Consider the following 19,261-nt stretch of genomic DNA (forward strand, 5'->3'; position numbering starts at 1 on the left):
AGGAGATTGAACATCTTTTCATAAGTTTAGGGCCATTTATGCATCCCCCTCAGTGAAATTCCTACTCAATAATTTTGTAAATTTTTCTGGTAGGTTGTCTTCTTCTTACTGATTCATAGCAATTCTTTATTATATTCTGGATGCTAATCTTTTGTCACAATTACGAATTGCAAATCAGCATGCTTCCTTTTTTATTCTGCAAATCTGGTCACCCAAGCAGAGATGCCATAAGCAAACCTGGAGAGTGAAAACCACTGGCTGAGGCTTCTGTCCTAGGCAGTATAGTGAAATGCCATGCGGTTCTGTAAGCACAGGCCCTGGCACTTTGGAGTGATTGCATCTTAGTTACTGACTACTGCTGACTTGTGGTACTTGCCTTTGCAGGTGGAACAGGAGGATTTTGTAATGGAAGGGCATGGCAAGACTCCACCTCCTGGTGAAGAAAGCAAACAGTGAGTTACAGTTTATTTAAAAAGGGTCTTATTACAGATCTTCAGAAACACTTTGGTTAAACATGCTGAGAGCATGTTTGCAAGGGATGTATATGTTGGGCACATTGTGGAACTCACGAATTGCTTTGGTGGCTGTTAATGCATTGCTTCTATTTATAGACAGACTAACTGGAGGGACAAGAAAGTTGGCTTTGTAGTTTTTCACACTTGACTAATCAAAATTTATGTCACGCTTTAGCAAAGGCTTTAAGGCTTAGGATGTTCCAAACTGAACTAACTCAGTCTGGTTGATTTCCAAAGACAGCGTAAAATGGTATATCCTTTTCTTAGCAATGTCTTTATGAAGTGAACTTAATTAATAGACTGTTACCCTGCATTCCAAGTGTGAATTCATTTGAATAATACTTCCTGAAATTCTATTCCATTAGTTACTTATACTTCTGATCTTTGTTTAAATAACAAATTGTTTCCCTAAAGGAACAGGAATTATAAATAATATAACTTAGCCAACGTTCTAAGTAATTCAGGATGTCTCCTCTAACTTTTTTTTTCTTTTTTATAAATTTATTTATTTGTATTTTATTTATTTTATTTTTGGCTGCGTTGGGTCTTCGTTGCTGCGTGGGCTTTTCTCTGGTTGTGGCGAGCAGGGCCTATGCTTTTTTTTTTTTTTTTAATTTATTTATTTATGGCTGTATTGCATCTTCGCTGCTGTGCACAGGCTTTCTCTACTTGCGGTGAGCGGGGGCTACTCTTCATTGCAGTGCGCAGGCTTCTCATTGTCGTGGCTTCTCTTGTTGCGGAGCACAGGCTCTAGGTGCACAGGCTTCAGTGGTTGTGGCACATGGGCTCAGTAGTTGTGGCTCCCGGGCTCTAGAGCGCAGGCTCAGTAGTTGTGGTGCACAGGCTTAGTTGCTCCGCGGCATGTGGGATCTTCCCGGACGAGGGCTCGAACCCGTGTCCCCTGCATTGGCAGGCAGATTCTTTGAAAAATTTATTTATTTATCCATTTCTGGCTGTGTTGGGTCTTCGCTTCTGTGCGAGGGCTTTCTCTAGTTGCAGCGAGCGGAGGCCACTCTTCATTGCGGTGCGCGAGCCTCTCACTATCGTGGCCTCTCTTGTTTCGGAGCACAGGCTCCAGACGCGCAGGCTCAGTAATTGTGGCTCACGGGCCCAGTTGCTCCGCGGCATGTGGGATCTTCCCAGACCAGGGCTCGAACCCGTGTCCCCTGCATTGGCAGGCGGATTCTCAACCAATGCGCCACCAGGGAAGCCCTGGCAGGCAGATTCTTAACCACTGCGCCACCAGGGAAGCCCGGCAGCTACTCTTCGTTGCAGTGTGTGGGCTTCTCTCGTTGTGGAGCACAGGCTCTAGGTGCGCGGGCTTCAGTAGTTGTGGCACGTGGGCTCAGTAGTTGTGGCTCACGGGCTCTAGAGCACAGGCTCAGTAGTTGTGGCACACGGGCTTAGTTGCTCTGCGGCACGTGGGATCTTCCCGGGCCAGGGATCAAACCCGTGTCCCCTGCATTGGCAGGCAGATTCTTAACCACTGCGCCACCAGGGAAGCCCCTCCTCCAGCTTCTTAAGGAGTGATAAGTTTTAAATCTGAAATTGAGAGTCCTCTAGGTAGCTTTTGTGTGGCAGTGAGTAGATTTTTTCCTCCCTCTGTCACAGAACTTGAAAAATTATGTTGCAGAGCAGAGTGGTGTTTCATATGCCCTTTTAAAGGAAAAACAGTTAAGACTGGCTTAAAGTACTGACATAACTATTTTTTATTCAGACAGTAGTCTTCTAAGTTGAATGGGACAGTGATTCATGGAATTTACAGAAAATCTGTAGAGAGAAACTCTTTTCTCTCATCTTTTTTTTTTTTTCCTAGAAAATAATTTAGTTTTGGTCTGTCCTATGAAAATTATGTCTCTGAAACCCTTAGGAATGAATTATGCAGAATATGCTATGCTGCCCTGAGGCCAGGTTCATTAAAGGAGAATGTTTGTGTTGTATTTGTTGTGAATGGAAACCAGGATATTTTCACAGCTGGTTTAATTTGCTAACCAGGCAGTTTTAAAAATAGCTTACAATATAAATCCTAACTTTGCTGTATTCTGTCAAATGCACTTATATTCTGCATGGGCGGATGGAATCAATTCATCTTTAGCAAGATAGAAAGCCAAACAACTAGTCCCAGTAGAGGGAACTAGGAACACTTCAGTTGCCCTGCCCCCTTATCCACTCCCCCCTCCCAGACTCAGGTCAAAGGTATTATAATATAAAAATCATAGCTCCCATTTGACGAGGGTTTTCTGTGCACTGAGAACTTTGCTTAAGGTGCTGTGTATGTTATTTCCAACCCTTACAGTGTCTCCACTTCAGGTATTGGGGTCGGTAACTTGCCCATGGTAATGCAGCTTGAAACGGAAGTTAGGATTTGAACTGGATCTTTCTGACTTTAAAGTGTTTTATAACATCTCTTGAATGCAAATTCTTTGCCAACCTTGGGATCTATGTTCCTGAAAAGTATTGTGTCTAGCAAAATTGCAGCTGTCAAGATCAAAGTCTCATGGATAAGAGTGAGTTGGGGGAAACAGTGAAAATGGCATAAAGCCTATTTTTAAAACACAGATGAAGGTTCTATTCTCTGAAGGGTATCCATTTCCCAAACAAACCAGTCTTTATCTTTAAAAACCTGCTCCAGTAACCCCTATCCTGAATCAGCTTCTTTAGGTATTCAGGAAACATTGCTGGGATAGATTCTCCCACAAGTTTTATGTTATACAAACTGTACTTCTTTTAGAGAACTTAAAACAGCCCCAGCAGACTTGAAACGTCATGGGTTGTATCCTTACCATTCCTCTTGATTGTTTTGTTTTCACAAATCTCTGACTTTTCACAGATTAATCTTGTTTTATTTTGTTTTGTTTTTTAGTGGGAAGGAGTTGTTTGTTTTTTTCTGGGCTTGGTCTGCTATCATATATTGAAATGATAAAGCAGAAATGAATCTTCTCTCTGGGGCTTCCTCCGATAGACCTGCCCACCTCTTCTGTGGGAGTGGGGAGCAAAGGTGCTGTGTTCTTTTGTTTGAGGCAACAGAAATAAAAAGAGTGAAAAAAATTTTTATTTTTTATTTTTTGTATCTCAGAACTGCAGTTAGCAAAGGATGATTGAATCCTGGGTAGTAGGATCTAGGAACTGAATACTACATTCTAGATCCTGTGAGTGACACATTGCTGAATAACTTATGAAATTCCCATCCATTCTTTTTTTTTTTTTAATTATAAAAGTAATACATGGTTGTCATAAAACATTCAAATAGTAAGTGTGGATTTAGAAATAAAAATGAGACTCTTCTTTTACCCTCCTTCCCTTCCTCATCTTCTTAAACATTTTCTGTATATTTAGAAAAAACAACTAAATAGATTTTTTTCCTAATATAATTCTTCTGAGACTTGCTTGTTTCATCTGACATCTTTTGCAGTCTATTTCATTCTTTTAAACATCTGCAAAACATTCTGTTGAACTGATGTACTATAGTCATTATTCTCTAATAAATATTTTGGTGGCCTTCGCTTCTTTGATTATTACAAATAATACTTTATTGAACATACTTATTCTTATATCTTTATACACAGGTGTATTTCTGAAATAGATGTCTAGACATGGAGCTGTTTGGCTCATGGGCATGTTTATTTTTTTACAAGGAGGTAGCTGCTATCAAATTACCTTTCAAAAGAGCTATATCAGTGTTCATTTCCATCAGCAGTGAATAAGAGTGCCCATTCCTCCACACCTTTTTTTTTTTTTTTTTAAACCAGCAAACGCGAGTTTATTCAAGAATAGCCAGAACTGCAATCCGGGATACGTGAAATATGGCGGAGCATAGGCAAGGGCAGAGACAAGGAAGGGGAACTTGTTTTTATAAGGAAAAAAGGGGGAGTTGGGAGGGGGCTGAAGTAACCAAAGAGTCCATTGGAGGAAGCTGAGAATCCAAAGTATGGAAGCTTCTCATTGGTTGGACTGCTAGTCTCTGATTGGCTGGGCTGTGGTCCCGTGAGAGAACTTTTCTTCTTCCGGCTGGGTAGTGAAGTAAGCAGCATCTTCCTGCTGGAGACGGAGGTGTACATCTCTTCCTATTCAGAGTGATTGAAGATGCGTGGGGGGTGGTTTGAGAGCTACCCCTACAGGCCTGTTGGGACTCCAATTTTAGCTGAGGTTTATGAATTCCACACCTCCATTCAATGTTTCCATTCATTCAGATCCATTCTCTGATTCGCCCTATTGGTAGGTGTTCCTCACAGTCATTTTCCTCAGAAATGTCAAGATCCAGTTCTCAATTATAAAATTCTTTTAAGTTTCTCAAGGTTAAACTCACACTCTCTTTCTTATTGTTGGATTCCCATTCGGCCCATGGGAAGCAGATTTTAGAGTTTACTTGATGAGTGAAAAAATGTATTGATCAAATAATTTCTTTTTTTTTTTTTAACATCTTTATTGGAGTATAATTGCTTTACAATGGTGTGTTAGTTTCTGCTTTATAACAGAGTGAATCAGTTATACATATACATATGTTCCCATATCTCTTCCCTCTTGCGTCTCCCTCCTCCACACCTTTGATGACAATAAAATTATTTATCTTTGAATTTTTGCCACTCTAATATTTTATTGTTTTAATTTGCACTTTTATGCTTACTAATAAGATGGAATGTCTTTTGTTCGTTTATTGGCCATTGATTTTTATTTCGTGTTACCACCCTATTTACCTACGATTCCCATTTTTCTTTTGGATTGTTTTGATAGTTTTATAGGAGCCCTTTGCAAAGTGTAGATATTAACCTTTGTCTTTTGAGATGTTCTGAATATTTTCTCCCAGGCCTTATCTTTTAACATTGGGGTATCTGTCATACTAATAAACCATTTACATTTTTATGTAGTAAAATCAGCCTTTATGGCTTCTATGTTTTGTGCTTTCCTAAAGAAGTCTTTCCTACCCTAACATGATGAAATGTCCTGAGTTTTTCTGCTGTATTTTTCACTTTTATACCTTTAATTGAACTGGTACTCATTTTTGTGTATGGTATGAGGCAAAGATCTAACTTAATTTTCTTCTGAATTGGTTTCCAAAATGGCTCTCATTCATTGGTATTAGCTTGTACGGAGAGCCTTTTTCACTAACGGAGGCAGGTGGAGCACAGGGATTATATAACTCGCTCAAGGTCACAGAGCAAATTCTAGTAAGGATTAGGTCTAAAATTATTTCTGTTAGCTGATCTGTGCCACTTTCCTTGTTTCTTCATTTAACATTTTTACCATAGGTTCTGGAAGTCTTGAAAAAATTATTTTATTTCTGTGATGTTTATTTCAATGGAATAAGTTCTATTAATAGGTAGACTAAGGTAGCTATGCATGTAGAAAGCTTCTTGAAAAAATAATTGCCTTTTGATATTGAAAAATATTTGTGCTAAATTGTTAATATTTAGATCAGTTGTGCTGATTTCTGGTGTACATGTGAATAAGATTTAGTAGAATGTATAGCTTTAAACATTTGTCTGTATATATTGTCCCAATATTATTGCTTTTTAATGAGGTTTATTTACTATTAGTGTATCTAATATAATCATTTTTCTGAGGATATTCACTTTATGAGCTATTGAAGCAAATCAGACAAACCAAGGTTATTGCCATATAATTACTACACTAAACTCACACAGTATTAATCACATGATGTGTTTGACACAGGGGTAAATATAAAACTATTACAGCTTTTTAAAACACAACATGAGCAGATACTTGCTCATAGATTGTGTTTGATCATGCTTATTGAAAGCTCATTCCAGATAAAATGTTTCTACCCAGGCAGGATTTTGATTTGGTTTTATTTATGATACAAGTGGTGGTCTAGTTATTTGTGGGCATATCATTTCTTGTAATTTTTTTTTTTGAGATAAACCCACGCACATATGGTCATCTATCTTGTAAATTATTTTGAAGTTAGATATCAGTTTTGGTATATTAACAAGATGAGTTTGGCCTCTTTTTCATTTCCTCCTTTAAAAAAAATTTTAATATAGCTTATAAACAAATCTAAGCTTTACATCTCCATGCTGAAATTCACTCATATTCTCAAAAGATATTTGCTTTTAACCTACTAAAATAATTCAATTTTTCTAGTAAGTTTTTATCGATTGAATTTTCTTAATTCTTTTGGTTCATTTTATGAAAGGTCATCATTAAAAACAACTCTCTCGGGGGCTTCCCTGGTGGCGCAGTGGTTGAGAGTCTGCCTGCCAATGCGGGGGACGCGGGTTCGAGCCCTGGTCTGGGAAGATCCTACATGCCGCGGAGCAGCTAGGCCCGTGGGCCACAACTACTGAGCCTGCGCGTCTGGAGCCTCCGCTCCGCAACGAGAGGCCGCGAGAGTGAGAGGCCCGCGCACCGCGATGAAGAGTGGCCCCCGCTCGCCGCAACTAGAGAAAGACCTCGCACAGAAACGAAGACCCAACACAGCCAAAAATAAATTAATTAATTAATTAATTAAAAAAAAAAAAACAACTCTCTCAAAGCAGGATCTCAAAGAGATATTTGCACACACATATTTATTGCAGCATTATTCATAATAGCCAAGAGGTGTAAGCAACCCAAATGTCCATTAACAGGTGAACAGATAAAGAAAATGTGGTATATACATACATGGAATATTATGAAGCCTTAAAAAAGAAGGAAGTCTTGTCACATGCTACAACGTGCATGATCCTCAAGGGCATTATGCTAAGCAAAATAAGCCAGTCACAAAGGACAAATACTGTATTATTCCACCCATATGAGGTATCTAATGTAGTCAAAATCATAGAAATACAAAGTAGAAAGGTGGTTGCCAATGGCTATGGGGAGAGAGGAGAGAGAATTAGTATTTAATAGGTATAGAGTTCAGGATGAGAAAATTCTAGTGATCTGTTGCAAAACAAAGTGACTATACTTAATACCACTGAACTGTATACTTAAAAATAGTTAAGATATAAAATTTAATGTTTTTTACCATAATAAAAAAAAATAGCAACCAAATTGAAATGTACCTTAAATGTAAAATATAGCCTGGATTTCAAAGACTTAGTACAAAAAAAGAATGTAAAATTAATAACTTTTATATTGTTTGTTTATTTATTTATTGCACTTAAAAAGCAGTTAGGCCATTTGTTGGCATTAGGAGAGCATTCCTTTAAATAAGAGAAAGGACTCTGAACATTAAAACCTCATCCATTTTATGAAAACTTGAGACCAAACTCTTCATCATCTGTAAACTGCTTAATCACGAACAGGAGCAAGAATTTGAGTTAAATAAATTAAACCAAACTGTCCGTCTACAAGAAAATGAAAGGAAAGCTGGGGGGCGGGGGAAGAAAATGAAGGGAAAGCTGAGGGCGGGGGAGCACCCCCCCAGCGTCCTTGCTTTCACACTACAGTGTTTCAGGTACAAGAATCCGACAGTTGGGACTTCCCTGGGGGTCCAGTGGTAAGACTCCCCCTTCCAGTGCAGGGAATGAGGGTTCTATCCCTGGTCGCGGAGCTAAGATTCCACATGCCTTCTGGCCAAAAAACCAAAACATAAAACAGAAGCAATATTGTAACAAATTCAATAAAGACTAAAAATGGTCCACATCAAAAAAAAAAAAAAAAAAATCTAACAATTCCCCAGTGCAGCACAAAACCGCTTCCCATAAGGCAGTTATTTAATTATCAACTGTCCAAAGGCTAAGAAAATTTCGTGGAAAAGGAGCATACCCTTTGGCTCTGTGCGTGGCCTGTAGCTGAGGAGCCAAGTTCTTAAGAACCGATGATTGACTGCCATACTCTTGGGGAGAACGCCTTCATGGAATCTTAGGCATCCGTTCTCAGCTTCCCCATCTATAAAATGCGGCCCTGGCGAGGCAAGACCTGATAGGCTTCCTGATCGAAGCCTTCACACGCCTCATTGTACTCCAGCACATGCCGCTTGATCTTGGACGAGTCAGCCCAGATGACGAAGTCCTACATGCTGCACGTGACAAGGAAGGTGGGGTCGGTGACCACGTAGGGCCCCTTGTGCACGTGGCCCTGCCCCATGAATGCCACGGCGGCCTGGAGGTGCTGCGCCAGGCGCAGCTCAAGGAGTACAGTGGGCAGGCTGCGGCGGCAGAAGGACGAGGCCTTGAGGAAATTGCAGAGCTCCAGTGATCCACATGTGGGCACTAGGCCGAGAGCATACTTGTCCAGCAGTGCTTCGGCCAGTCGCGCAGGCGCAGCTCGCGCGCTCAGCAAGGCTCAGCTGGTTGTAGCGTGTGTCGTCCTCGTACCGCTGCAAACGATGACACCGCGACACGCGCAGCTCCTGCAGGTTGTGATCGGTGGCCTCCCAGTTCAGGAAGACCATGTGCTTCAGCAGCTTCTGCTTACGGAATTTAAGCTTCCACACCATGGTGGCGGCTCGGATGCTCTATATTGTTTTATGTTGAGATGATAATCTGTTATATATGTTGTCTTAAAGCATATTAAAATTTTAAAAACCAAAAAAATCTCATTTAATAATGTATTTTATAGACAGTATCCCCCTTTTAGGGATTGTTGATATAATTAATTATATCATTTTCTATATTTCTACTCTCCTGGGGTGCTTTTTTAACTTCTCTTTCTAAGGGAGAATCTATTCTTGCATCGGAGACCTGTAAGGAAATCGAAGTGTTGAAGACAGGTTTATATTGATTCAGAGAGAAGAGTGTAATTTAGGGAGTCAGCACCACCCTTTATACCCCAGTGTGGTGTAATATGGTTTTGTGCTTGAGGTGCTGTTTTTTAAATGTCTTAACAACAATGTCTTGATTAAATTCTCTTCTTACTAATTACATTCTTCCCAACTTAAATTGTCTAGTTATAAAATGCCCTTTTAATTTTTCTGAATTGTTAATTATACAGACCTTTTGTAAGTTCTGATAGTTAGTCCTTACCGTTATTTCTGCTCCTACTCTAACTCCTGAACCTACAGTTCTCTCTTCCTAACATTCATCTTACACTGTGGTACAACTTTTAAAAGTTTATTCTTTCTAAATCTCTACAGTTGATAGCCCTTGTTTTATATTTGACTACCGAATTTAACACTAAACTCTTTGGGAACCATTCTTTTGGTGCTTATTTAAAGGCTTTGCGAGGCTCTGTAGCATTTCCTAAATACAGAGAAAATGAAAGTATTTCCAAATCACTCATTTTATAGATCATTATCTTCAAAACACAAACCTTGGTATTTGGCCATAGGAAAGGGTTTTTTGGTTTGTTTGTTTTTAACATTTAATTTTCTGTTTTCTACCATCAGATTTTCACCAACTTTTTTTTTCCTTTGGACCATTAAAATATATACATGTTGAAATAAACTTTTTAAGAAGTACCAAATTGAATGCTTTGTAAACTCAATCATTACTACACAGCAGTAAGCTGGACATCAGGAAAATAGTTGGATTTCTTTTTTTAATATTTATTTATTTGGCTGCACCAGATCTTAGTTGCAACACGTGGGATCTTCGTTGTGGCATGCAGGATCTTTTTTAGTTGCCGCGTGTGGGATCTTTAGTTGCAACATGTGGGATCTAGTTCCCTGACCAGGGATGGAACCCGGGCCCCCTGCATTGGGAGTGCGAGTCTTAACCACTGGACCACCAGGGAAGTCCCTGGATTTCTATATTATCTTTTCAGATTGTTTTTGGGAGAAAGGAAGTGAGAGTTATTTTCAAGTTTATTAGTATTTTGAAAATGCCACAAAGAGGTTCAATAGATAGTTATGCTCATGGAATTTTTGCTGCTGGGAATTTTAGTATAACCATAAACATTTTATACTAGGTCTTTGGGAAACTTTCAGTTGCTAATAAATTTTCTAATATACATTGAAGTCACTTAAAAAAATTAATTCTTTGAAAATATCTTTAAGTTCTAAACTCTATTTTATGAGGTTTTTCCTGTGTTTCATAATTGAAAATGACTAGACTGTGGATTGCTGCTACACTTACAGGTTAAAGTGGTGACTTTAAACAACAATGAATAGGGTAGCTCATGTGGCTCTCAGAAAACTACAGTTAATTTAATAAAAGTCTTATTTATTTAGCTTATATTTTACTTATGGACAAATAATATGCTTTCATGGAAAAATATTACTTGAAAGGCAAAATGTAGTAAAATGTATTTGCACAGTTCCTTGAAATTGTTGTTTTAAGGCTGCTTTTTTGGAGACATTACTGTTATCGTATAGTTGTAAAATGTTTTGAAATACATAGCATTATGTAAATATAGATAACGAAATGCATGTTCAGTTGCAAGAATTTCCAGTGGTGTCATGAGGAGAAGGTAGTGTTTATTTCTCCCAAATTTTATGTTCACTGGAGGGTATGGACACAAGTCCTGCCCTAAGCACTGCGCCTTTCCTTTCCCACTGGGAGTCTGTGAACTGAGGTTTTGGCAGAAGTACGGGGTGGAGGGGGAGGGAGATTGTAGTAAAGAGGAGGTACAACATGATGGCAGGCAGTGAAAGGTCAGGCTAAGGCTTTTTGCTCTGTCTTCAGCTCTACAAGAACAGAAACTTTTGCCAGCATGGTCACTGCCATTGGCACCAGAAAACGTCAATAAATATATACTGAATAAATGAAGATGTCAGTAAGTTTCCACAGACTGTTAAGAATCCCTGTTCTGCACACTAACTTTGAAAATCTGAAGTGGGGTAACTAAAAATCCTAACTTAAGAATATTTTATTTATTGTTAGCAGAAGAAAAGTGAATTGGTAACCTGTCACGTTTGACTTTATATTCAGTACTTTCTTAAATATATTCCAACAGATCCAGCTTTAACAGATTCTTCTCTTTAAGTGTCCCTACCTGTAAGCCAGTAGATTATTATTTTGCACAAAAAAAAAAAAAAAAAAAGATTTTCTATGCAAGTCTGAACTCTTTCTTTGCTTCCAAGGGCCTCCATAAGATGCCTTTAGCCTACTTATGCATATTTTCTCTACTGTTTAAAGGATCTTCCTGCTCCTGCCCAGTGTCTCTCAGTAAGGTCTTCCATGCATATCTCGTTTCCTTCCCCCTCTCATGCCTTTGTTCAGGCAAAGAGACCCTTCTTTCTGACCAGGAGCAAATCTAGGTTTTGTGGGAATGCTCTTTAGGAAAAAGAAAGTCAGATAACCAACAAGGACCTACTGTATAGCACAGGGAACTCTACTCAATATTCTGTGATAACCTATATGAGAAAAGAATCTAAAAAAGGATGAATATACATATATGTATAACTGAATCACTTTGCTAACACAACATTGTAAATCAACTGTACTCCAATAAAATTTTTAAAAAAGAAAAAGAAAATTTCAAATACATAATTGGTACAAAAGTGAATATTTATTTACAATGAGGAAAGAAATCACAAAAATGGCAACTTAAAAGTTGACAAATACAAAATTCAGAAAAATAACATATTTATATTAATTTGTATTAATATTTGCCTAACACATTGCTGTAATGTTTTTTTCCCAACATTTTTTGGCTGCTTACTCTTTGATTGACCCTTCATATTACGACAATTCTGTGATATTTTCTAAAAAGAGATGGAGATAATTCAGTGTTTCCTATAGCATGGTTGACCAAAATATGTTGTTTGTTATTGATAGATTAGAGAAGTTCCTTTCATCTTCACAACCTGTTATTGGCTACATCATATAAATTTGTAAGATTGTTATCAATTTTGGGAAAACCTCAAGCAAGTATCTTTTATAAATAAGCTATAAGATTGCAAGGCTTCATTTTTTTCTCGTATATTGACTACCCTGAAATACTCTTTGAATTGACACATTTATATCACGGTATGATCTGGCCCTGCACATTTCTGTCAGTATGCACAGTGAGTTGGCCCAGCAACATCTTTGTACACAGGATGGTTAATAGTAACTCAGCCATACAAGGAAGTGACTGAGAACCACATAAATATATTCCATTAAAACCAAAGGGAGTTCCCTGGGGGTACAGTGGTTAAGAATCCACCTGCCAATGCAGGGGACACGGGTTCGAGCCCTGGTCTGGGAAGATCCCACATGCTGCAGAGCAACTAAGCCCGCAAGCCACAACTACTGAGCCTGCATGCCACAACTACTGAAGCCCTTGCGCCTAGAGCCTGTGCTCTGCAACAAGAGAAGCCACCGCAGTGAGAAGCCCATGCACCGCAGCGAAGACCCAATGCAGCCAAAAATAAATTAATTAATTAAAAAAAAAACAAAACCAATAGAATATCATCAACACAGCTTTCCCTTTAGGAATCCCCCAAATGCCTACAGCCACTCTTAACTCTATTGACAGAGGGGATCATGGTGGGGGGAAGTTGAGATGGAAAGAGGCTGTGGTTTTGACAATCTGTGTTAAGATTGTGAGGAAAAATACATTGTCTTTGCACATTTTTAAAAATAATTGGTCATTTGGAACAAAGTTGGAGAACTCACACTCCTAATTTCAAAATATATTACAAAGCTACAGTAATCAAAAACAGTGTGGTACTGGCATTAAGACAGGCAAATAGCCAAATGGAAAGAATAGAAAGCCCAGAAATAAACCCTCATATAAGGTCAGATTATCTTTGACAAAGGTGCTAAGACCATTCAGTGGGGAACAGAGAGTCTTTTCAACATATGGCAATGGGAATTTTCAATACCCATTTGCAAAAGAATGAAGTTGGACCCTTATCTTACACTATATACAAATATTAACTCAACATGGATCAAAGACCTAAGCCTAAGACCTACACCTATAAAACTCCTAAAAGAAAACATAGGAGAAAAGCTTCATGACACTGGACTTGGCAGTGGTTTTTTGGATATGACACCAAAACATAGGCATAAAAGCAAAAATAGACAAATGGAACTACATCAAAGTTTAAAATTTTTATGCATCAAAGAACACAGTTATAGAGTAAAAAGGCATTCTACAGATTGTGAGGAAATATTTGCAAATCATATTATCTAATAAGAGATTAATATCCAGAATATATAAAGAACAACTCAACAACAGCAAAAATCAAATAACCTGATTAAAAAATGTCCAAAGGCCTTGAATAGACATTTCTCCAAAGATGATAACATAAATGGCCTTTACGCATATGAAAAGATGCTCAGCATCACTAATCATCAAGGAAATGCAAATCAAAACCACAATGAGATGTCATTTCATACCCACCAGGACAACTACTATCAAAAAAAACAAAACAAAACAAAATAACAAATGTTGGCAAGGATATGGAGAAATTGGAACCTTTGTGCACTATTGGTGGGATTATAAAATGGTATAACTTCTATGGAAAACAGTGTAGAGTGTCCTCAAAAAATCAAAAATAGAACTACCAAATTATCCAGGAATCCCCTTTCTGGGTATGTATCCAAAAGAATTGAAAGCAAGGTCTTGAAGAAATATTTGCACACTCATATTCATAGCAGCATTATTCATAATAGCCAAGGGGTAGAATCAACTCAGGTGTCCCATTGGTGGATGAATGGATAAACAAAATGTGGCATATATAGGAAATGGAAATATTATTCACTCATAAAAAGATGGAAATCCTATTAAATGCTACAACATGGATGGAACCTTGAAAATATTATAAGTGAAATAAGCCAGTCACAAAAAGACAAATACTGTATGATCCTACTTTTATGAGGTATCTAAAGTAGTCAAATTTATATAAATAGAAAGTAAAATGGTGGTTACCAGGAGCTGCGGGGAGGGGGAGTTGTTTAATGGGTATACAATTTCAGACTTGCAAGATGAAGAAGTTCTGGAGATCTGTTTCACAACAATGTGAATATATTTAACACTGCTGAACTGTACACTTAAAAATGGTTAAGATGGTAAATTTTACATATTTTACTACAAGAAAAAAAAAAGAGATCATCTGGGCATAGTTTCAGGACCCCTCCTAGGGCTTTGGGAGAGCCCCATGAAAGTGAGGGGTCCTGCAGCTAAAGCTTCATTAGCTTCATATTGAAGCATCTGGGTTTTTTGCATTCTTCTGGTTTTGTTTTTTGTTTTACTTTTATTTGCATTTATTTTTTGGGGGCATTTATTCTGGTCCGTAAGTTTTTGTTTCTTCTGGAATATCTTTTTCTTCTGTGCAACCTCTTCTTCTGGTTTAGGAACAATCTGTTCTTTTTCAGTAAGGATATCTCAATGTGGCAGGGAGAGCCCATGTATGGGTTGATCTGACCATGAGCTCTGTTAAGTCCTGCACCACGTCCTGGGGACTTCATTCACCTGGATGTGCTCAATGACCAGAGAATCTACTCCTAAGCCCTTAAGTTCAGCATTACACTATGCATTATTGAGCATGTGCAGTAAAAATTCAGCACTCTTTTTGGGCCATGGAGCTCCACTGTTTGGCCCGGGCACACCTACCAACTCCACCATTGTAACGACAGGATGGCACACATTGCTGAAACATCTATTTTGACCATTCTGATTCTGTCCTTCCTTTGAAACTCAGCTCAAATGAGCTATAGTGTCTCAATTTTCTAACTCCTGTCTCTCTGAGGGTTGGAACCATATAGTTAACAATTTATCTTATACTTTCTTGTTGACTGTCCAGTGTCTTATCTCCTAATTATAGGATGTTAAGTGTTGTTTCTTTTGCATCTTATAAATACCCAGGTTAATAGTATTCATCTATTCATTCTTTTGCTTATTCATTTGGTCATTCATTCAGCAAACATTAATTGAATTCTTCCTGTGTACTAGAGATAGAAATAATAACCATATACCCTGCCCTTAAGAAGCTCATAGTTTAGAGGGGGAAGCACCAAGTAAATGGGTAACAATAACAATAGGGTTTGAAGGCGCTTCCATAGAGGCATGTACAGGGTGCCGGGAAGCACAGAGGACACTGAACTCAAACAGAAGGTGTCAAGGAAGGCATCCTCCAGACGCAAATTTGACTTTTGAGGTTTGGTTCTAAAGACTCTGAGAATTTTTTTTTAGTGTTCCTTAAAAGGTCTGCTAGCATTCTAATTTATAAATGTGTAATAAGAGTGTAAATGCTAACCTTCTCCAAAGATTTTGGATTCTAGTTGTGTTAGAGATTCCACTGTAGTTTTGGCTACTATTTCTATCTATATACCTTCTGACTTTGTTGGGGACAAAAATTCTGAAAAAACTTAGTTCTTACATTTATTTCTCGTCAGCCTTCTTCATTGCTGTCGTTTGGTAGTGCTGAAGTTGATAAAACTTAGAAAAGCTTTTGCCTTTCCTCTGTTTTCTACACGACAAACTCCTACTGATTCTTTAAGACTCCGTTTAAAATCTTACCTCTCCTGTGTAACCTTTTCTGACTCTCAGCAGTTAGTTCTTTGTATTCTTATAGCGTAACTATCTATATATCTCTATTTATACTTTAATTATGGCAGTTACCATGCTATATTTTAATTATGGATTTACATGTCTCTGTCCTTCAAGGTGTTAAAATCCTCTTTGTACCCTCCTGGGCTTGGTTCTAGCACAGCATCTAATACATAGTAGATGCTTAAAAGATGGTTCTTGACTGAATGAACAGTGAGTTCAGAGTTTGGAGTCTTATTTTTGAAAGGGTGGATTGGCCTTACTATACTTCATGGTCACAGATTGCATTCTTTTTTTTTTTTTTTTTTTTTTTTAATATTTACTTAATTGGCTGTACCGGGTCTTAGTTGCAGCACGCGGGATCTTTTAGTTGTGGCATGCAGCATATATATTTTTTTAAATAAATTTATTTATTTTATTTTTGGCTGCGTTGAGTCTTCGTTGCTGCGCGCGAGCCATCTCTAGTTGCAGTGAGCAGGGGCTACTCCTCGTTGTGGTGCGCAGGCTTCTCATTGCGGTGGCTTCTCTTGTTGCAGAGCACAGGTTCTAGGAGCACAGGCTTCAGTAGTTGTGGTTCGCGGTCTCTAGAGCGCAGGCTCAGTAGTTGTGCCGCACGGGCTTAGTTGCCCCACGGCATGTGGGATCTTCCCGGACCAGGGCTCGAACCCATGTCCCCTGCATTGGCAGGTGGATTCTTAACCACTGTGCCACCAGGGAAGCCCCCATGCAGGATCTTTAGTTGCGGCATGTGGGATCTAGTTCCCTGACCAGGGATCGAACCCAGGCCCCCTGCATTGGGAACATGGAGTCTTAGCCACTGGACCACCAGGGAAGTCCCACAGATTGCATTCTTAACAACAACCAGTTATCTAACTTACGATAGAAACCCCTCTACCACATCCATCTGATCCAGGCTATTCTCCCTCACCTAGAAGTCCACAGTTGCCTTCCAACTTGTCTCTGCTTTTCCACTTGGTCCTCTGTAGTGTATTCTCCATATAGAAGCCAGGATGAGCTTTTGAACACATAACTCTGAAACTGTCTCTCCTAAAGTGGTAGTAAGACCTCCATGGGTCCTTGGAATGTTTACTTTGGGAGGTTTTGGAGACTTTGTCCCACTTTATAGGAAACATATTAAAAGGTACCCTCATTCCCTATTTTTTTTAAAAAATATTTGTTTATTTAGTTGGCTGGGTTGGGTCTTAGTTGCGGCGCGTGGGCTTAGTTGCCCCGCGATCTTAGTTCCCCAACCAGGGATCGAACCCGTGTCCCCTGCATTGGAAGGCGGACTCTTAACTACTGGACCACCAGGAAAGTCCCTCATCCCATATTAAATACGTGGTTTTATTTATTTTTGCTATCGTACGTTAAAAGAATTTTAATAATTTTGCTTCTGAAATTGTTTGGCTACTAATAACTGACTTAATTTGTAATCACCTAAGATTTCTTAATGATTAACATATTTAGTATTTTTTGCAAAGTGAGAATTATTTTCAAATGTAATGAAACCTTATAAATGCTAAACTTAGTGAATGAAATTGTTGGGTGTTATATTCCAAGGACACTGAAGCATTTATTAATTTTTATGGTTATAATTTTCTTTTTGTATTTTGGACTTGTAAATATATTTTTTCAGGTCCCAAACATTTGCCTAGACCCTTAAAAAGCTTGTAGATCCGAGATATTAAGTGGAGACTGCGTAATGGATAAAATGGCACTGTTCACTCTCCTGCTTTAAAATTCTTTTGTGACTTTCCACCGTTCTTAACAATAACATCCTTTCTGTGGCCTGCAAGACCCACTATGATCTAGCTCCTCCTACCTCCTCGGCTTGTCTCCCACCTCTCTCCCCTGGTCACCTGACCTAGCCTCCTGATCATCCCTCTTGTTCTTTCAACACTCAAGCAATTGCTTTTCAACTCAGCTTAAATGCCCCTCCTGAGAAAAGCCTTCCCTAACCACCTGATCTGAAGTGAGCCTCTCTCAGTTTTTCCATATCCCATCAACTCTTTACTTCCTTCTCAGTGAATTTCCTTCTCCCATGAGGATATTGGCTCCATGTGGACGAGAACCTACCCTGTTTGATACTACTGTATCCGCAGCACCTAGCACAGACACAGAGAAAGCAGTTAATGCATACTTGTTGAAGAAATGAAGAGTTATGTTAATAGATTTTATAATTTACCATTCCTTGAATTGTTGGTATAAACCCTACATGGTCATAATGAATTATTCTCTTAAAACTGGTAAATTCTATTTGCTAATATTTTACTTAGGATTTTTGTGTTCGTCTTCACAAATGAAGATTGGTCTGTAGTTTTATTTTTCATAAAACGCGTCCTTAGTCCAGATGGGTATCAGATGGGTATCAGGAATATGTTAGCCTCATAGAAGAAATTAGGAAGCTTTCTCTTCTGTCTCCATAAGTTCGGGAACAGTAGAGATAACATGAAATTATCTGTTTGATAGAAGAAAACCACTTGTGCCTGACGTAGTTTCAGTGGCTAGTTCTTTGAATAATTATCTAACACATTTCTGCAATGGGTTTTTGTTGTTATTTTCATAACTTTTCTTGAGTTGACCTTGGTAATTCCTGTTTTCCTTGGCTATCATCCATTTTATTTAATCTTCAGGTTTATTGACATAAAGTTATGTATAATTCTTTCACAGTTTAAAAAAGTCCTCTCCAAATCTGTGATTATAATGTCCCATTCTCAGCCCTAATGTTAATTTATAACTTCTCTCTTATTTTTAATTGATCAGACTTTCCAAAGGATTATCCACTTTTATTTATTTATTTATTTTTAATTTTTAAAACTTAATTTTAAAATTTTATTGTTATTATTTTCATTGAAGTATAGTTGATTTACAGTATTGTGTTAGTTTCAGGTGTACAGCACAGTGATTCAGTTACAGATATGTGTGTGTGTGTATATATATATATATTCCTTTTCAGATTCTTTTCCCTTATAGGTTATTACTAAATATTGAGTATAGTTCCCTGTGCTATGCAGTAGGTCCTTGTTGGTTATCTATTTTATATATAATAGTGTGTATAAGTTAATCCCAACCTCCTAATTTATCCCTTCCCCCACTCCCCCTTTACCCTTTGGTAACTATAAGTTTGTTTTCTTTGTCTGCAAGTCTCTTTCTGTTTTGTAAATAAGCTCATTTGTATCATTTTTTTAGATTCCATATATAAGCGATATCATATGGTATTTGTCTTTCTCTATCTGGCTTACTTCACTTAGTATGATAATCTCTAGGTCCCTCCGTGTTGCTGCAAATGGCATTATTTCATTCTTTTTTATGGCTGAGTAGTATTCTATTATATGCATATGTATACCACATCTTCTCTATCCATTCATCTGTCAATAGACATTTAGGTTGATTGGCTATTGTAAATAGTGCTGGAGTGAACATTGGGGTGCATGTATCTTTTC

General features: G+C 38.2%; 1 protein-coding gene and 1 pseudogene across 13 annotated transcripts in view; one reads left to right on the plus strand and one right to left on the minus strand.

Moving 5' to 3' along the window:
• The window catches only part of TNRC6B (trinucleotide repeat containing adaptor 6B), a 258,554-nt gene that overhangs the window by 94,168 nt on the left and 145,125 nt on the right, over positions 1-19,261 (plus strand). For 11 of the 12 annotated variants that reach the window (XR_014233775.1, XR_014233776.1, XM_082352722.1 and 8 more), the window contains one exon: positions 385-452. The exons of the other annotated variant lie outside the window; for it this stretch is intronic. Coding sequence is in view for 9 of the 11 variants with exons in the window: in XM_082352722.1 (XP_082208848.1) it covers positions 385-452 (68 nt within the window). In the remaining 2 variants the exon portion in view is untranslated. The remainder of the gene's footprint in view (positions 1-384; positions 453-19,261) is intronic. 12 annotated transcript variants of the gene reach the window in all.
• Positions 6,677-18,125, minus strand: LOC309610237 (U3 small nucleolar ribonucleoprotein IMP3 pseudogene; annotated as a pseudogene). Its single transcript has one exon. The product of its transcript is annotated as a U3 small nucleolar ribonucleoprotein IMP3 pseudogene (transcript).

Source organism: Balaenoptera borealis (assembly GCF_965194805.1).
Source record: "Balaenoptera borealis genome assembly, chromosome: 13".
NCBI lineage: Eukaryota > Metazoa > Chordata > Mammalia > Artiodactyla > Balaenopteridae > Balaenoptera > Balaenoptera borealis.